This window comes from Acipenser ruthenus, chromosome 8 (genome assembly GCF_902713425.1).
Source record: "Acipenser ruthenus chromosome 8, fAciRut3.2 maternal haplotype, whole genome shotgun sequence".
Taxonomy (NCBI): domain Eukaryota; kingdom Metazoa; phylum Chordata; class Actinopteri; order Acipenseriformes; family Acipenseridae; genus Acipenser; species Acipenser ruthenus.
The window spans coordinates 51,305,301-51,323,099 of record NC_081196.1 but is presented as its reverse complement, the minus strand read 5'-3'; the positions used below and the strand labels follow the sequence as shown (position 1 = coordinate 51,323,099).

The 17,799-nt window shown below is 37.2% G+C and overlaps 2 protein-coding genes and 1 long non-coding RNA gene across 4 annotated transcripts in view; 1 reads left to right on the top strand and 2 right to left on the bottom strand.

Moving 5' to 3' along the window:
• Positions 1-4,158, bottom strand: part of LOC117406723 (TLR adapter interacting with SLC15A4 on the lysosome-like) — a 25,163-nt gene extending 21,005 nt beyond the window's left edge. Inside the window, exon 1 of one of the 2 annotated variants that reach the window (XM_034011001.2) lies at positions 4,030-4,158. In XM_034011001.2, coding sequence (XP_033866892.2) covers positions 4,030-4,051 — 22 coding nt within the window. In that variant the 5' untranslated portion in view covers positions 4,052-4,158. The remainder of the gene's footprint in view (positions 1-4,029) is intronic. The other variant, XM_034011000.2, reaches the window with a different exon arrangement.
• The window catches only part of gucy1b2 (guanylate cyclase 1, soluble, beta 2), a 12,740-nt gene extending 2,172 nt beyond the window's left edge, over positions 1-10,568 (top strand). Inside the window, exons 4-15 of the mRNA XM_059029187.1 lie at positions 1,948-2,108; positions 2,497-2,596; positions 2,761-2,954; positions 3,363-3,474; positions 3,686-3,789; positions 4,061-4,277; positions 4,771-5,091; positions 5,963-6,111; positions 6,858-7,004; positions 7,563-7,717; positions 8,026-8,213; positions 9,165-10,568. Coding sequence (XP_058885170.1) covers positions 1,948-2,108; positions 2,497-2,596; positions 2,761-2,954; positions 3,363-3,474; positions 3,686-3,789; positions 4,061-4,277; positions 4,771-5,091; positions 5,963-6,111; positions 6,858-7,004; positions 7,563-7,717; positions 8,026-8,213; positions 9,165-9,298 — 1,982 coding nt within the window. The 3' untranslated portion in view covers positions 9,299-10,568. The remainder of the gene's footprint in view (positions 1-1,947; positions 2,109-2,496; positions 2,597-2,760; positions 2,955-3,362; positions 3,475-3,685; positions 3,790-4,060; positions 4,278-4,770; positions 5,092-5,962; positions 6,112-6,857; positions 7,005-7,562; positions 7,718-8,025; positions 8,214-9,164) is intronic.
• Positions 6,830-17,799, bottom strand: LOC131737790 (uncharacterized). The gene is made up of 6 exons (XR_009329414.1): positions 17,711-17,799; positions 17,136-17,380; positions 16,607-16,729; positions 16,413-16,477; positions 8,105-8,250; positions 6,830-6,960 (listed from the first exon to the last, which is right to left on the bottom strand). It is a non-coding gene; the product is annotated as an uncharacterized LOC131737790 (long non-coding RNA).

Sequence of the window (17,799 nt, the reverse complement as noted above, 5' to 3'; positions counted from 1 at the left end):
TGACAAGTTGTTTTTTCATTAAATAAAGCCATATGTCACGTGTGCTGAAATTAAGGCTGGAAATGTAACCGGAATTAGAACTCATACTAGCTTTGTTAAGGGAGACAATTCTGTGGCGCACCTGGTAGAGCCTTCGCTTTGGAGCTTCAAGAAGTTTCTCTTCAATATTGCCGTAGCTGACCATTTCATCTCCCGATTACAGTTGGCATGCCTCCAATCCTTTACATATACTAAACTTATGTTATAAACTTCTTATCTGGGGTCTCTTTAAAATGTGATATGAAGTTAGTAAGTGCACAGTTTAAATGGGTGTCCAGTCTTTTTAATGTGCTTGTTGGATCTCTCAACAACAACAACAAAACACCATATTGGCAATGGTAACGCAGGTGTTAACAATGTCCCCAATGCACTGCATCCACCTCTACCGCTGCTTTCACTTAGTGCATGTATGAGACCCCTATGGGAGGCGACAGCAGCAGGCCACCAATTTACAGGTTTGTAAATGTGATTGTTAAGCATGCGTGCCATGTGAAAAAAATGTTTACTGGTCTATTTATGCACTGGAGACATGTGGTTTTTTTTTTAGAAAACAACGATGCAAAATAAGCTCTTAAGTACAATATACTGAGCCCCTAAACATGTCTGAAAGTACAGAGATGCCCATTACCAATATTATTCTCCTGAGTAGCATACAATCAATGGGTCGATGTTTTAAGACTGCAGTTCAGAAAAGGACCTTAGCTCAGACTACCAGTATCGTCAGATTCTGAATCCTATTATGTATTGCTGTATTGAGTTAATGTTTATGAAACATAACCCCAGAATTGTGCAAAAAGTTAAATAAAGTATTTAAAGAGTAAGCAGCAGGGTTCTGAAAATTATAGCGTTACATGTCCCCACGTGTTGCTACACCTGTTTAAATAACATACCTGTCATTTTTCTTTTCATTGTTAATATACGAACACTTATAACTTTAAAGTCTGTTTCAAAGCTCTTTTCAAAATGTCCGCTCTAGTGCACTGGGGTTTGAGATCTGTCCTCTAAATCACAGCAGGAAGAGTGATTAAAAAAAAAAAAAAAAAAACATAACAGGTGCTCTGGCATTTCTGTTCCATACCACATCATGGGTCGTTATTGCTGTGTTACCTGTTTGACAATGTGGGCAATAATTTAGAGGACAGATCTCAAACCCCAGTGCACTAGAACAGACATTTTGAAAATAGCTTTAAAACAGACTTTAGAGTTGTAGGTGTAAAAAGTTGTCAGGATATTAACAATGAAAAAAAAAAGACAGGTACGTTATTTAAACAGTTGTAGCAACACGTGGGGACGAGTGATGCTGTATTTCAAAACCCCGCCACTTTCTCTTTAAATCACTGGTAACAATGGATTCCAATGGCTCAATGGCTGTTTGTGTATCTCAAACCGAAGGGGTGTCAATGCTTCTGGACACCACTTTACAGTATGTGCTGGGAAGAGCAAGAATCTCAGCAATGGCTTCGGAAACAAGGGACATTTAAATCCCTTATGAATGAGACAAAAATATGGGGTTTTAATTTTAATAATTTTTTTTTTTTAAGTCTTAAATTGCGTTTTATTTTTATTGTTTGGCAAATAATTTACATTTCTATTCACCTATATATATTTTTTTTTAAATGGTCCACTCATCTGTCAGTATCTGCAGTTTCATTTTAGCTCTGAGCTTAACAAAAACTTTTTTTTTATTTTTACATAAGTTGAGAAAAAATATATAATTCTTGAGCTAAAATCCCTTTAAGGTGTTATTGATTACCTATGAGGATGAAGGGGTTATCGTACATTTACTTTAATTTAATTTAATTTAATTTAATTTAATTTAATTTAATTTAATACTGATAAGTGCTGAATTAACTGAAACAATGTTCTGCCAGAGTTTTAAACACGATACTTTGTTTCTGTATTACACAGATGTCTCTGCAGAAGTTGTTTTGAAACTCTTTGGAGAGTATTTCTTCAATTTCTGTAAGCTGTCGGGGTATGACAGAATGCTGCGGACGCTGGGAGGAAACCTAATGGAATTCATTGAGAATCTAGATGCTCTCCATAGCTTCTTGTCACTTTCCTATCAGGTAGTTACTCTATCAATGTCAATGTTAGTAACAGATAGCACACAAAACACACTAGCACCCTCTCGTGCCAGCAGTTGGGCATTGTTGATAAAACTGAGAACATCTCTCACTATTAAAAATGTTTGATTAACGAAATAAAGCAGAAATAAATGTGCGTTTTAATTATGATATCTGACAGCTAGTACACATTTCCTTCCTCCTCAGGCACAGAAACTGTATCTTGTATTACTCGTCTTGTCAGCATTATCAGTGTAACATCAGAGCAGCAGTGTGGTATGGTCCTGATGCTTTAATGCAGATGGGTTTTTTTTTTCAACCCTATGTCACATGAAGTATTTATGTGCTGAAATAAAGAGTATCCTTGGATCCTTTTTTTCCTTGTAAACAGGAAATGAATGCCCCCTCTTTTAGAGCAGAAAGGAGGGAGGATGGAGAAATGCTGCTTCACTACTACTCTGACAGAAGAGGCCTGTATCACATAGTGCCAGGTAAGCAAGCTGTTCTCAGTTGTGTTGTCACTTAGGTTTGGTACGTCAGAGAGAAGTCCATTTGATGGATCCATTTTTTGTTTTCTTTAACGTTGCCTGTCTTTTTCATTTGCAGGATGTATTTCCTATTTAACCTTTCCTGACTTTTTTTGTTGTTTTTAAAGGTATTATAGAAGCTGTAGCAAAAGACTTCTTCAACAGTGAAGTGAACATGACCATACTGAATCAATCCGAGGAAGAGGAGCGCACAGGGCAGAAGGAGCATGTGGTGTTTCTGGTCACCCAAAAGAAAAACGTGCAGAAAAGAAAAGAAAAGGAAAGAGGAGGAAAAGGCATGGATAAACTACGGGACAAAGAGGTTTCTCAATACTTTAGTTGTTTGGTGATCTAATTTGTAGGCCTAGTGTGTGTGTGTTTAAGTCTCTTTTTGAGACTTACCTGACCCATAACTGTATTATCAAACTGCAAACCATTATATATCTTCTCTTTCCACTGAATCTCCTATAAAATGGTTATCCTATGCATTTACCATAGTATCATGTTTTTTAATATGCTTTACCAGATCTCACATGGCTTTACAATGCTTATTTTTAGCAGCTTTCACTATGCTTTATTACACGTAAACACATCCCTTATAAAAGTGTACCACGCTAAAAGCTTACTATGGAACACTTCTATAAGGGATGTGTTTAGTGTTTTAAGTATCTGATTACCAATATCATTATTCTCGTTCTTCCATAAATTCTTTTTTTTGTACCATGTTTAGGAAACCGAGGAAGCCCTGGGAAAAATGAAGGAGAAATACTCAGCACTGTCCCACTGCCCGGTGAAGAGGACACACTGGGAGATTGTGAGGAGTATTGTCATGATTGGCCATGGTTAGCCTTTCTGTTGTCTGCATGTGTTAAACAGGATTTGAAAAGCTTTGAACATCTTTGTCACTGACCCATGTCAATAACCCTATTTACAGAACACCTTTTTTCCCCAGAACCCCACTCGTGACTCTGAAGCACACCCAGTTGTATTGTATTAAGATTTACATTAGGTAACAAACAAGTTGTGAATCATTATTCTTACTTTACTTTTTAGGCAACCTGTCAAATTCGTTCATACCGTCCTACCCAGACACACTGTGGATCGAAGCGCAGGCTTTCTGCAATGCATTTCCCTTCCACATCGTCTTTGACAGGGCTGTAAGACTGCAACCTAAATATTACTTTTTACATAAGATTCTGTTATTTTATTTCTGTTGAAGGAAACGTTTCCTTTTTTAACAATAAGCTGGAATACCAGTGTAGGATAAAAATGCAATTGCTGTGAATTCCCTACTGAGAACTGACAGTAAGACATGATTCTTAAATAAAAAGCTATTAAAACTACAAATACTGTAAATTACACCAGTGCTGTATCTATGATATTGTAAGAGGTTTTACCTTTTTTATTATGTTGTTCCATTGTATCCAGCTCAAAGTTAAGCAGGCAGGTGTCAACATCCAGAAATTTGTGCCAGGATTACAGACCTTTGACATCCAGTTAGACGAATACTTCAGCATCGTTCACCCTGAGGTGACCTTCACAATCGAGAGCATCAGGAAGTTCATTAACAGTCAGTTCGTCTTGAAGACACGGAGGGAAATGATGCCTGAGTCTTGGAAGAATCAACCAATGCTTAAACTCAGAGGTGCTGATGAAATACCAACCACACAGGGATCTGTCTTACCTTACTGACAAAGATAAATATCATTATTGCCATGCATGTACAAAATTGGTGTGATGCACTATTCTGATAACTTTAACTGGACTAAACATTAAAATATGTTAAACAGCTACCTGCTGAACAAACAGATTTGTACAATCCCTAATAAGGGTCTGAATTTTTAGATTGAAACCCCTGCAATTTACTGTATCCCCTCCAATAGAAAAAAAAAACAGCAAAAATGAATCCCTTTTGTGAGAACATTTATTAAGTATAACAAATAAATAAAACCAGATAAATACATATATTTGAAACTAGTGTGTTTGTCCAGGTTTTCCCTTGAATTTTCATAATGTACCGGGTAACATTAGTAATAATATTACACTTTCCAGCTACTGAAGCCTGACCCTTGACAGTGAGCCACACATGGTACGGCAGTAAGGTCTCCTACAGGTACATCACTGTGTTTGCACTGCAGGTCAGATGATGTGGATGGAGTCGAAAGGCTGCATGATGTACCTGTGCTCCCCGAAACTGCGCAGTCTGCAGGAGCTGGAGGACAGGAAGATGCACATCGCTGATATCGCCCAGCATGACACCACTCGAGACCTCATCCTGCTGAACCAGCAGCGGCTGGCCGAGATTGAGCTCTCCAACCAGCTAGAGCGCAAGAAGGAGGAGCTGCGCATCCTCTCCAAGAACCTGGAGGTGGAGAAGAAGAAGACAGAGACGCTCCTCTACGCCATGCTGCCCCGACATGTCGCCAACAAGCTCAAGGAGGGCAAGAAGGTGGAAGCAGGTACTGGGGGCGCTATTAAAGGGGTGCTAAACAGGATTTTTTATCTCATCTCACCGCCTGTTACATTACCACCTGCAATATCCTCACTGGACCTCCTTTTCTGGTGCTGAATATATTTTGGTTCTTTGCTTGTATTTTATACTTCAATTTGGACTGCAGATATTTCAAAGACAAAGCTATAGATGAAACGTTCATGTTGTTTCCTAGTACCTAATCATGTATTGTAGTTCAATCTCACTACAATGATCTAGCAGCAAACAGACCATGTGGCCTAAAGCAAAGGTACCAGAATGCAGCAGTATTTCAATAGGATTGTACTTGATATGTATGCATATTCTAAATTAACATAAAAAGGAGAAAACAGAAGATTCCCAGCACAATAAAAGGGGGATCATTATTATTGCTAGTAACGATAATAGGGGGTAAGACAATTTACAATTTACTATTTGTTTCCAAGCTTATCACAAAGACCTAGCCCATTACGTAATCTCTACAGTATATCACTTAGAATCTCTATATCACGTAAAATGTATATGTACAGTAGTATTCCTTTTTATTTGATTTAGTTTGTGGGAGATATTTAACAAAGCAATCCCTACATGTGGTGCAATTCACCTTCTGGTCGACAACCAAAATAACAGAAATATTTTTGTTGCCAAATTGTGATTTTTAGCTAGCACATCGTTGGATTATTTCTGCTCTACATGGCCATTTTGCTAGCCATTTAGATAGCAACCAACTGGAGCAAATTTTGAAGCACTGAAAATGTAACAATCCTGAAGCCGCAGGCAGGATGGACTGTCATTATTATTACTGAATTAAGAGAAATGTTCCAAAAAGTAATTTCCATTCTATTTGTGTTTCCGTGCAGGAGAGTTCGAAGTGTGTACCATACTATTCAGTGACGTTGTGACATTTACCAACATATGTGCAGCTTGTGAGCCCATACAAATCGTTAACATGCTGAACTCCATGTACTCTAAATTTGACCGACTGACCAATGTCCATGATGTCTATAAGGTAACTGGGTGCATGAGTCTTACGATTTTGTCTATCAATCTCTTCAAGAAGGTAGGCATGCATTTCCCAGTGTGGAGTAGTGGTTAGGGCTCTGGACTCTTGACCAGAGGGTTGTGGGTTCAATCCCAGGTGCGGGACACTGCTGCTGTACCCTTGAGCAAGGTACTTTACCTAGATTGCTCCAGTAAAAACCCAACTGTATAAATGGGTAATTGTATGTAAAAGATAATAATGTATATGTAAAAATAATGTGTGTGATATCTTGTAACAATTGTAAGTCACCCTGGATAAGGGCATCTGCTAAGAAATAAATAATAATAATTTGACCTACAAACATGTTTACATTTTCTTATCTTTTTAGTACAGGTAAATATCCTGTAATTAAGTGTGTAAAGTGTTGGATCAGTTTTCCTATTAGCAGTGAGAGGGTGTTTGGGAAGATTAACGTAGAGTTATAGCTCAGAAATAGCGTGGAAATGTTTCCTGCACCTAGTTGCTGGAGTTTCTTTATGAAGTAGTATATAGTTTAGAGCATGTTGCATGGTAGTGGAGGTTCATCTCAGGATTGCTGACACTTAAGAGCACAATTTAAATAATTTGGTTATCTCCTAGTTTGTAAGGCCACATTTTGCATAGTTTCTGAAATTTGCCATTTGATAAAAGGGACTTTGACCACTGACTGGCAGATAATATATTAATGCACCATAGACAGAGACTTGAAGTGCAGCTTTGCTGTACATCCCTAGGTGGAAACCATTGGAGATGCCTACATGGTGGTTGGTGGAGTCCCAATTCCAGCAGAAACTCACGCTGAATGTGTGGCAAACTTTTCCCTGGGCATGAGGATTGCTGCAAGAGAAGTAACAAACCCAGTCACTGGAGACTCCATCCAGGTAGAGACATTCCCTAATTCTACTACATTCTCTCTACTACATTCTCTCATAGTATCAAAGCTCTTACTAAACATCCTGAATGCATGTTTAAAAGAGTTTCATAACATGCATAATGCGTGTGCACATGACATGTACAATACCTTCCAGCAAGAATTGGGTCAGACCGCTTTCTCACATGTATCTTTCATATACTGTACATACAACAGATTTTAATTAGTCATCTGTGCCACAAGCACAGAAAGACTGGTATAAAGTTCTCTGTTTACAATTTGTTTTTAAAACGTATGCATCATTACATTTAATTTATTATTCCTACTGATAGCTGTACAACTTACTGTATCCTTTAACCAAAGCTTTTCAATCTAAAACAGCTTTTTTTTTACACATTTGTTTTGTAAGAATTTGGATTCGTGTCTTGTCAGATACATGTGTAGATATATACATATCCATTTTAATATACATACATAGATATATAACATAGGGTTATATCCATAGTCACATATCAATTATCCAATGCGTACATACATACGTAAAATAAACAGCTTTTTGTGTTCACAGATTAGGGTTGGTATTCACACTGGGCCAGTACTGGCGGGAGTGGTTGGAGAGAAGATGCCCAGATACTGCTTATTTGGAGACACTGTCAACACAGCTTCCAGAATGGAAAGCCATGGTGTACCAAACAAAATCCACCTAAGCCCCACCGCTTACAGGTGACATATAGTATTCATTAACAGCCACTAAAGCTCAGATAAAAAACATAAGTCTACAGAATAGGAAGTTTGTCTTATATGTCTACTCTATGCCCTGTTTTATCACAGATTGCTGACAAATACAGCACCTTTGCCAAAACAGATGTTACGCAGGGGTGTGATAATAGCATTTGTAACATACCTATTTTGAAATATATTACCTGACTGTGAGCTGAGTGATCTTTGAATGACCGATTTTTCATATTGAAATACTTCCCAGTTTTGCTACAAACAGTATTTACAGTGCTGTACCTGGTTTATCTCCACAGTGCCCTTAAAAACAAAGACTTTGAGATCAGTGAAAGAGGTGAAATTGAAGTGAAAGGCAAGGGGAAAATGACCACATACTTTCTCGTCCAGAACTTAAAAGCCACTGAAGATGACATAATGGGCCGGGCAGCAGGGGACCCCTCCCAGCTGCATCAAGAGAACGAGGAGACACAAGACGACAGCCATGGTAAGCACAGAGAGCAGAGCTGAGAGGAAACAAACACCTGCAAGAATACAATGAGGAGATGCTTTCATGTTTTAGCTTTTGTTCAAAGATACAGGGAGTACTTTATCTCCTTTATGCAACAAGGTTTCATTTTTTAATCTTTTCAGATTTTGTAAAATAAATCAATTAATCAATACTCAATATTACAGACATAGCTCAAACCAAAAACTCAAATTCAGTTTGCTGAAACTTCATTTTTGTAGTTTGCTCAGAAAGGATTTCAAGCCACAGGTGCAACAAACAGCTGACCCTGTGTTGCGATACAATGTCACAACTATAGGAGCCATTACTGCTCTAGAACCCTTTCCTGCTATATATACATTAAAGAGTATATTGTCTGCAATGCTCAAACTTGGAGGGCTTGATAGCTTAAAAGCTCAAGTACTGTTTTCAGTTTCATTTTCATGTGATGTATTGGACAGGACGGTTGGCTGGGTTCCATACCCTGCCAAGTTCAAACTTCATCCACCATCTAATCACCCCCTGTACAGTGATTGTTTATGTGATTCAACACCAGAGGGGAGGTTCTGGGTACATACAGTATGTAGACGCTGAGAACCACATTTTTAACTGTGTGGTAACAATAAGCCTGGCCTTATTTCAGGTTCAGTAAGGGGACTTGAAAAGTGGTCTCAGAGTTTATTGGGAACTTGAGGAAATTGAGAAATAAACATTTACAGTATATATATATATATATATATATATATATATATATATACTTTATGTACAGTTTATAAAAATGTCAGTATTATTAACTCAGCAGCCGCTAGGAGACCCATTGCATTGTGATTAAACGCTAGTATATTTTTGTTGCCTGGTTTACCCAACCCCTCAATCACATTGTTACTGGCTCCCAATAATAAAACATTCAAAACACCTGTGTTTTAAATTAACCCTTTTGCCTCCACACAGATGCAGTGAACCCCAGCAGAAAGAGCAGTAAAGTGGATTTACTGGGAGATGAAAAAGAACAGGAAGTAGAGCTGTCAAATGTAGATGTCTTTGGCAGTGACGCTGTAAACACCAAATTCTGTATTTTGCTTTAAAAAAATAGATATCTGGTACAAATATGATAGCAATATGTAAGGCTGATTTTTTTTATTATTATTATTATTATTATTATTATTATTATTATTATTATTATTACTTAACATAAATACAGCCGGTTTAGTTTGCTTCTGATAAATTACTGAACACACTGCATAGAGCTGCATGATTTCTTTAAGATTTCTTCAATGAAAAAGATACCAGTTGCATCAAGGTCAGAAATATTTCTGCTAAAGATTGCTCTGTCGAGTACAAGAATGGGATATTTCACGTGTATGTAGACATTTTTACATGTATCTGTTTTTTTTTTGTTTGAAAATTCACTGATGGTGAAAATAGAATGTCTTTAAATGGTGGACATAAAAAAAAAAATTCTACAATTTAGCATTTTTGAGAAAATGATAATTTTTGAGTGTGACAACTCTATTTCTGCTTTAATAAATATAATGTTTAATTGTGAAATATCTTGTAATACCTAGATTTAGACCGTAGAGAGCCGTGAAGTAAGCAATTTTTACCGTGAAATTAAAATACAACCCTAGTTATATGCATATACACAACATTTAGATGTGTCTGTCCACTGTTCTGTATTGTACCCGGTCTACCTGTCTATCTCTATGTGTTTCACTATTCTCCATAACAATTTTGGGACAAAATCCCAAATCTGCAGCTGTAGGTGCTCCTATAAAGAGACAGCAAAATAAATCAAATACATGTAAATTTTGCGACTTAAAAAATGGTTACTGGTAGTATTAAGCAGAGCAGAGTTGGAAAAGTATTTTGGAAAGGTAAAATAACCAAAACCCCTGTATAAACGTCCATAAAATCTGTGGCTGTGCACAGTTCTGTGTACAGAATAACAAATTGTCAGTCAGTATTTATTTGATTGCTTTAATGCCTGCTCTTACAACTGTGGACCATCTGGTACAGATAGACACATGCTGGGACAGAGCAGGCTTTTTTAGGAGATGCTTCATTTGCACCTGCTGGCTACATATGTATCTTATACACAGACAGCTGGCTTACAGACTTTAAATTGCTTGCATAGTTTGTCTTCCTGCATGTGGTTTTAAAAACATTATCATGATTTTAAAATGTCATGACACAACCATTTAAATGGTAATCGAGCAATTAGATCCAGTTAATAGAGACTGGCAGACATGTCTTAGAAATTAGATCTGTGGTGTCAGGCACAAAGCAATCCATCAAAGCTTTCAAGGTGTGTTCTTTACAATAATTTGACAAATGGGGGGGGGGGGGGGGTTACAAGAAGAGCCTAGTGGAACACAAGCACCTCTCTGATTGGATGAGAAGCTGTCATTCTAAAACACAGATAGACAGTATAGTGTAAAGTCAATAGTGTATGGTTAAGCACACTGATATGCCTTGCATAAATACTTCATCCGTTTACTATTATATTCTGTAATGCTTTCAATAAAAACTGTTTACGCTTTCATGGAAATCTAGCTTGTGTCATTTTGTGCTGCAGCTCCTGCTGAGTGGCAGCGTTCCATGTTCTTGTTCAATCTTGTGCTCAATATAAAAAAACGATTGGCCCTCAACTTTGTCTTGTGCCATTAACTGACACTGGGGTCTGTCGAATTGATGTCAAGGGTGGTGACCTAAATGCCACCGCAGTTTAGCTAATTACTACGTGTGTATCAATGTTATGACAAGGAGCATCTCTAAAGTGTCTTTCTGCCTGTAAATACATCATTGATTTGATTTAAATTAAGCATGTGCCAATGTTTAGATTAACTGAATAGACCTCACTGTGTGCAATACTAATTCTTAGTTAGACACTGATAAAAGTGAAAGAGAAGATTTGATCAGATTTGTACTCATACAAAACATACGCTAATTAGAAAACTGCTAAAAAGCAGCTATACCTTTTAAACTAAACTAGTTTGCGTAGTTTGGTGTTCTTCCTTCTGTTTTATATTGTACTATTCATTTTATACGCACAATAAAAAGATGCATTTAAACTTTACTATTAGCCACTTTGTTCTTTTTCAGTGGTCGCCTGCTTTTATGTAAACCACATACTGTAGTTGAAGGATGCTTAAGACAAAATATACAAAATCAATAAATCAGGAAAAATAGTACGACAGAGAAAATGTTTTACAAACAATTTACATGGCTGTCCAGTAAACACACCAAACACCCCAATGTTAACCACCTCAGCCTACTAATTGCTTTAGTGTTTTTTCCTCTCAAGTGACTTGATTTATTCCCATGGTAATACATTACTGCTTAGATATATAAAAAATAAAATAAGCAATCAACTAGCTGTCCATACCAGACAGGCTGAAAAACAGGTCTTTCTCAAGAGATTTTGCTCCTGTTTAAACTGATACTAACCCACAAACAAAAATGAAGTTTCTCTATAAATAATTACGTTTGATTTCGAGTTAAAATAAAATAAACTACATTTTCACATATCACACAAATATTAGTACATAGAAACTAGTGTACATACAGTATTCACACAAACATGTTAGTACATGTTTCAGGACAGAATGTAAACCAGCCTGTTATGGTACCGTTTTTGTCGGCCTTCATTGCTTTGGAAATCATTTTTTTAGGCTTGACACTTATACATTTGTAGGATAACTTCAGGGTTGGGTATTACAGGCTGGCACAGTATATTTCAGTGAACTGGTAGCACTGTGGTACTGTACTTCCAAGCAAAAATAAAATTTAAAAAAGAAAAATGGCTTGATAGCTGTGAATTAGGACTGGAGAAAATGTTTTGTTGATTGACCAAAATATTAAAAACATTTGTAAAAGATGACAAACAAAAAGATAATTAAAAAAGAGCCATTAATTCTCAGGGCTGTAGCGTGCTGCTGCATGCTTCACTGTTTACATTCATATTATTGTAATGGAAAATACAAACAAATATTTTGTATATGTCATTGTGACAGCGATCGAATGAGTCTTAGTGTTAGATCTCCCTTTCGACCTGTGAGAGCACGGTGTACGAGGAACAGAGTACCCTTAATGAAATGGCACGACAATTTATTCCGTAGGGTAGATGGAAGTCGGTCAGTTCGGAAGGGGGCGGAGCTATGGCACCCGAGCTCAGTGACCCAGACGGTAAGCGGCGTGGCATCCGAGGACTGGAGGAGCGGATGCGCTCGTTAACCTCGGGGTCATGGGCAAGGGTATAAATAGGGGGCATGGCTTGAGTGATCTGTTCCTTTGCATATGGTTAAATTATATGACCAAGAAGGAGCCCGTTTTGTGAGATCGACCGTGAGTGTTTTGTGTCTGTGTTCTAACACTGTGTGTCTTGTGTGTTGTTGTCTCACTAAAGATTACTGAGCACGATCCGGAGCTGCAGCCGCAGGCCAGCGACAAACCCGGACTTCACCACTCACCTTTTCACTACTGGAACTGTCTTTTGTTTTGCACCTTTTAGCACTTGAATCACGCACTGTCTTTGTGTTTGTGTTTAGTGTGGGTGTCGGAACGGGACTTTGGGATTGCGGGTCAAACCCGTAGGATTATAACGAGAAGTGATACACGCCGCTGTATCACTTCCAGCATTATTATTAGTTACAGGTTTTGCCTTGAGGCTCTGGACATTTATTAATTTAAATAAACACCCTTGCACCTGTACCAACGTTTGTCTGTGTGATTCTTCTGCACTGCACTCACCTGCACGTCATTACCACTTTGCCACAGTCATGAATGTATTGGTTGCAGCGGTTTTAATTCCCTTATCAATTGTACAAAATGTTTAAAACACTAAAAAAGGCTTTATGATTTTAAAAGAAATGTGTAGTGAGTGGACATGGTTGTATAAATTGTCAAGGCATATAAATTGTCAAGGCATATTTAATGTACAATGTCAATTCTCTTCCCAGTATTCTCAGTTACAGGTAAGAAGCTTCATAATGATACCTGCTGACAGTACAGTACTTTTATATTAAAGGGATCAATTGTGACAAGACAAAGGAAATAATCCAGAATTCATGATTGAATAAAGAAAATCACTATAAAATGTAATATCTTACCCTTCTCTCACATTAAAAAAGGGCTTAAAGTCATAAATGTATAAAAGACCCCTCAGTTGTTGTCCACATAAGAACATAAGAAAGTTTACAAACGAGAGGAGGCCATTCAGCCCATCTTGCTCGTTTGGTTGTTAGTAGCTTATTGATCCCAGAATCTCATCAAGCAGCTTCAACAACATTACTGAGGAGTTGGTTCCAGACCCTCATAATTCTCTGTATAAAAATTTGCCTCCTATTTTCTGTATAAGTACATAGAGGTTCAGCACTGGTAAATTAAAAACATGCAGGCAGTTATATTTGTAAGACTCATTTCTTTCTTCCTTGTTTCTGTACAGCAATCTAGGGAAAACACAAAAGAAAGTTTGTGTATGTCAATCTAGAACAGTAAACAAAAAACAATGATACATTCCCTGTGTCGCCTCAGTTATTTATGATGCTATGATACCCCCTAGTGGATGTTAGAGAAAGTTCCAACACAGATCTGTGAGCTCGTTCAATGCACAGCAGAGATGGTTTTACGATAAGGCCCTTGTAAATCGCGATTTCAGAGTGCGCAGAAATCTGAAATTTAGCTCAATATCACTACTTTTTTTCAGTATTCTTAAGAAATAACAATAAATTATGACATAATTATTATTTGTATTTCATGCAAAAAAAAAATCACATTAACAAAATTGTACAGCTCTGCTGTGTGACTGCTGTGCAATTATGTCGTGTGACTAGATGCAATCTAGGTGCAAAATTAAAATTTTACACACTGTAAACAAGAAAACGGATGTCTCTAAAAAGGCTGAAAATGTGTCTGCAGCCGATCGCGTAAGCAGTATTTTTACACAGCGAGAGGTAAGCTTTTCTGTACGTCCAGCAACGTTACTCTAGATCACTAGCGAAAATCGTCTATTGACAGGCTAGATTCAACTATTCACCGAAAGAGAAAGGCGGAAATCCATAGTACAGCGACTGCTTTACTTAAAAAGAAACAAAAAACTGTGACTTCCATGTTCCAAAACTCCACTGAAAACCGTGAAGCTGAAACACATTAAATGTTGACCTGACAGAGGCATTTATGCATAAATATCCCTCTTGAAAAATTGGACAACCAAAAGTTAAGTATATTCATCAGACTGAGTGTAGCCAATGGTGGAGTGATTCCTTCATCAGCCAGCTGAGACGTGAATACTAGCTGCCGAGTATCACAAGTAGGAAATTATGGAATTGGTTGATTATCGGCTCCGGATATTTTAATCGATGTATACAAAGGAAGAGTCGTTAACCCAGGTAGGGTTGCAGTTTATATTTATAAAGTTTGTACTAGCTTAAAAATCGGGTGTGTCTGGTGTCTGTGTTACCAAAAAGTTTCAGTAGGCCAATAAGATAGGGTGTAACACAAGATAAGATCAAAACAGAGACAGTCCCATAGTTATCAGAGGTGGTGGCCTGGGGATGGGGAGTACTGTTGTTCACGAGCCTGAGGGCCAACTGCCAGCTGCAATCACTGTCTGCTACAATATGAAAGGCATTTCGTGTTCAATTAAATGTATATAGAAATACAAGGTACACACGTAACACACAAGATATAAAGTTTATCAGAATTAAATAATTTTCCTCTTCAAGCCTCAGGATTACCCACACCCATACCCACAAACAAACACATAACTGCACAAATACCATTATTACACAAGTTGGTTCTTCACTTGGTTTAAGGAGTTTTTTGCTTTTTGATAATCAAAATCTTTTTCACTAGTCTGCCTTTTTTGCTGACTTGATTCTACGTGACTTTTTTCCCTGCTAAAACTATAGAATTGTACAACTACTGTATTCTTATATGTTTCTGTGTTAGCAAACCCAAACATTGTTTTTGCACTATTGCAAAAACAAAGCTTATTGTAGCAAACAAAAAGAGAAGAAGAAAAAAGAACTGAAAAATGACTCTGCTTTCTCTTTCAAGAGAATTAAAAAAAAAATATTCAGTACATTTGTAATCGGTTATTACTCACAATAACTTAAGTGGGAGACATGGTAGGTCCTCAAGGGGCTTGAGTTACAGGTGAGCTCAGTAAGAGCAATATAGAGGCGCAAAGAAATGCATCAGTCAAAATAGAACGCTAATAATAATATGAATAATGTTCATCTTGCATATCGCTTAAATAGTGTGTTCTTTCCTCCAGAATAACACAAATACACGTTGTACTTGTTTTTAAAAAACATTATTAGGTTTTATCGGTAATATTTTTAATCGGCTTGGAAAGCCTACATAAAAATGGGCTTTGTAGTACCGCTACTCATTGATTTTTTTTTGTTTGTTTTTGGTGAAGTGCGATTTTTCTAAACTCGAACCATAAGGTATAACAACTGTATCTGAACTGTGTATTAAAAAAAAAAAAAAAGAAATACTAATGACGATTACAGCCAGAGATGGGAAAGATTGATGCTGCAAAACAGGCGACAGCAGCCAACGCATGCAGTTTCACTTCATTTCAGCTTCTAATACTGTTGTACATTTTGTTTCATTCATGCCGTCCATGGTATCTGCTACTTACTATCACAGTGACACTACTGTACCCTCACGCACCACATTCCCATAAGAACCATGTTGTCTCAAATTCACAGCATTTCCAATGTGAATGCGAGTAAAAACACAGATTGGTACATGACTTGGCATGCCAGTCAAAATGTTCTGGCGGTCCGGATTCGGACAGCGGTCCGCCTATTGACTATCCCTGCTCTAGAATCTACATTCACCACAATACAAATTGTAAGAAAAGAAAACAGAACTGGCTGAAATGGAAACCTGGACCGTTGGTGAATGGGTGCTATTCGAAATGTTTTTAACTTTAAACTTCTTTAAATAAAGAAGATTAAGCTTCTTTTATCCAATATCCATGAAAAGATTCATCAAATTCGGTGGCTGCACCCCATTTATTCAAAGGGCACCACTCACAAAACCTTATACCGTCAATGTTGCTCTCTGTGAATTACAATTATTATAGGACTTGTGAATATATGATAATACAAGTTTATTTTTTTCTTATTCACTGTCTACTGCCAAATTATTATAGATTCCTATTTATATAAGATATATATAGGTTACCTTTTTCTTTAACAATTCCAGAGTCTATTCTTTGCTGTATCTGTTAAACTTCTGACCTCCGATTTCTGAGAGAAAAAGAAAAGTTTTTATTATCACTTTGAACTTTTTTTTTTTTTGATTATCAGTCATGTCACCAGTTTGCCAGCAGCCATGCATTTCAGGACATCACTGCATGAGATGGCTGGTTCATTTACCCTTCTCCTCTGTGATATGACGGAGTGCCTGAAGGGTTTGGGGACACTTGAGAAATCTGCTGCAACACGAAAGTCCTCATCCACCACTACCTGATCCACTGGCTGGAACCTGCCCTGCAGAAACTGAATGTAAACATTTTTTTTTTTTTTAAAAGACAGACAGGTAGTACAGAAATATGCAAAGCAGTCAGCTCGGAGCCCACAGTAACCACAAGTCTAATCTTGTTTTTGGGTTTAAAAGTTTTGTATTCCTTTTACCTCTAAAGCTTTTTTACTGCTGTATTTTCCATGTTATTCTACAATGGATTGCAATTCTAAAATAATGCCATCAGAGATACAACAAACAATTGTCCAAACAGAAATTGCTTTAGATGACCAAGCATAACTGCTCACCAAGACACAGCAATATCAGCAATAACAAATGCAAAGTTGCATTTTCCAAGTTGCGTAACTGTAAAACAGGCTTTAACGACTACAGTCAATCACAGGACAAGTGACTTGGTTTATCAACTGCTTTGAACAACATTACCTTGTGATGTGCCACCTTCTTTTTCAGGGCTGTTCATAATAGGGTGGTGTTATGATCACCCATGCTGCTGCACACAAGTAATCTGAATCCACTGTATTCCTTGCATTATAAAGCCTTAAAATCATCATGGCACATGCCACCCCTGGACTAGAGCTCTGGAAAACTTAACTCTTTTCCAGCTTTCAAGAAATAAGGCAGACCAAGAAATAGGGGATCCATTGGTGTTATGAACAAAAGTCTTCCATCTGTAAAAAAAAAAAAAAAAACATAAATGTTGATTCATTATTCAATTTGTATTGGCTATTATGCAAATGTAATGCCTGTAATGTGTTCTGTTATTAACTGCTTCATTCCCCTGGGTCAAGTCGGATTCCGTCATGGTGGAAAAAACAGGTCTGATACCCCAAGTGGCTTCAAAAGCCTACCACTGCTGTCCTTTACACACATTTCTTTTTATCTCTAACAAGTGAAAAAAAACTGCATTGTCACCCTAAGCATTTGTATACTAACATATATTTGTGTAAGTTAGGCTTCTACAATAAAACAACAGAAATAGCACAGAAAACATTATTCACCGTGCTGTAGTTTGACCAATAAATACAATGTAATGTTTTACAATTTAATAAATCGCTCAGACTATTTTTGTTTACAAAGCCGATTTTAA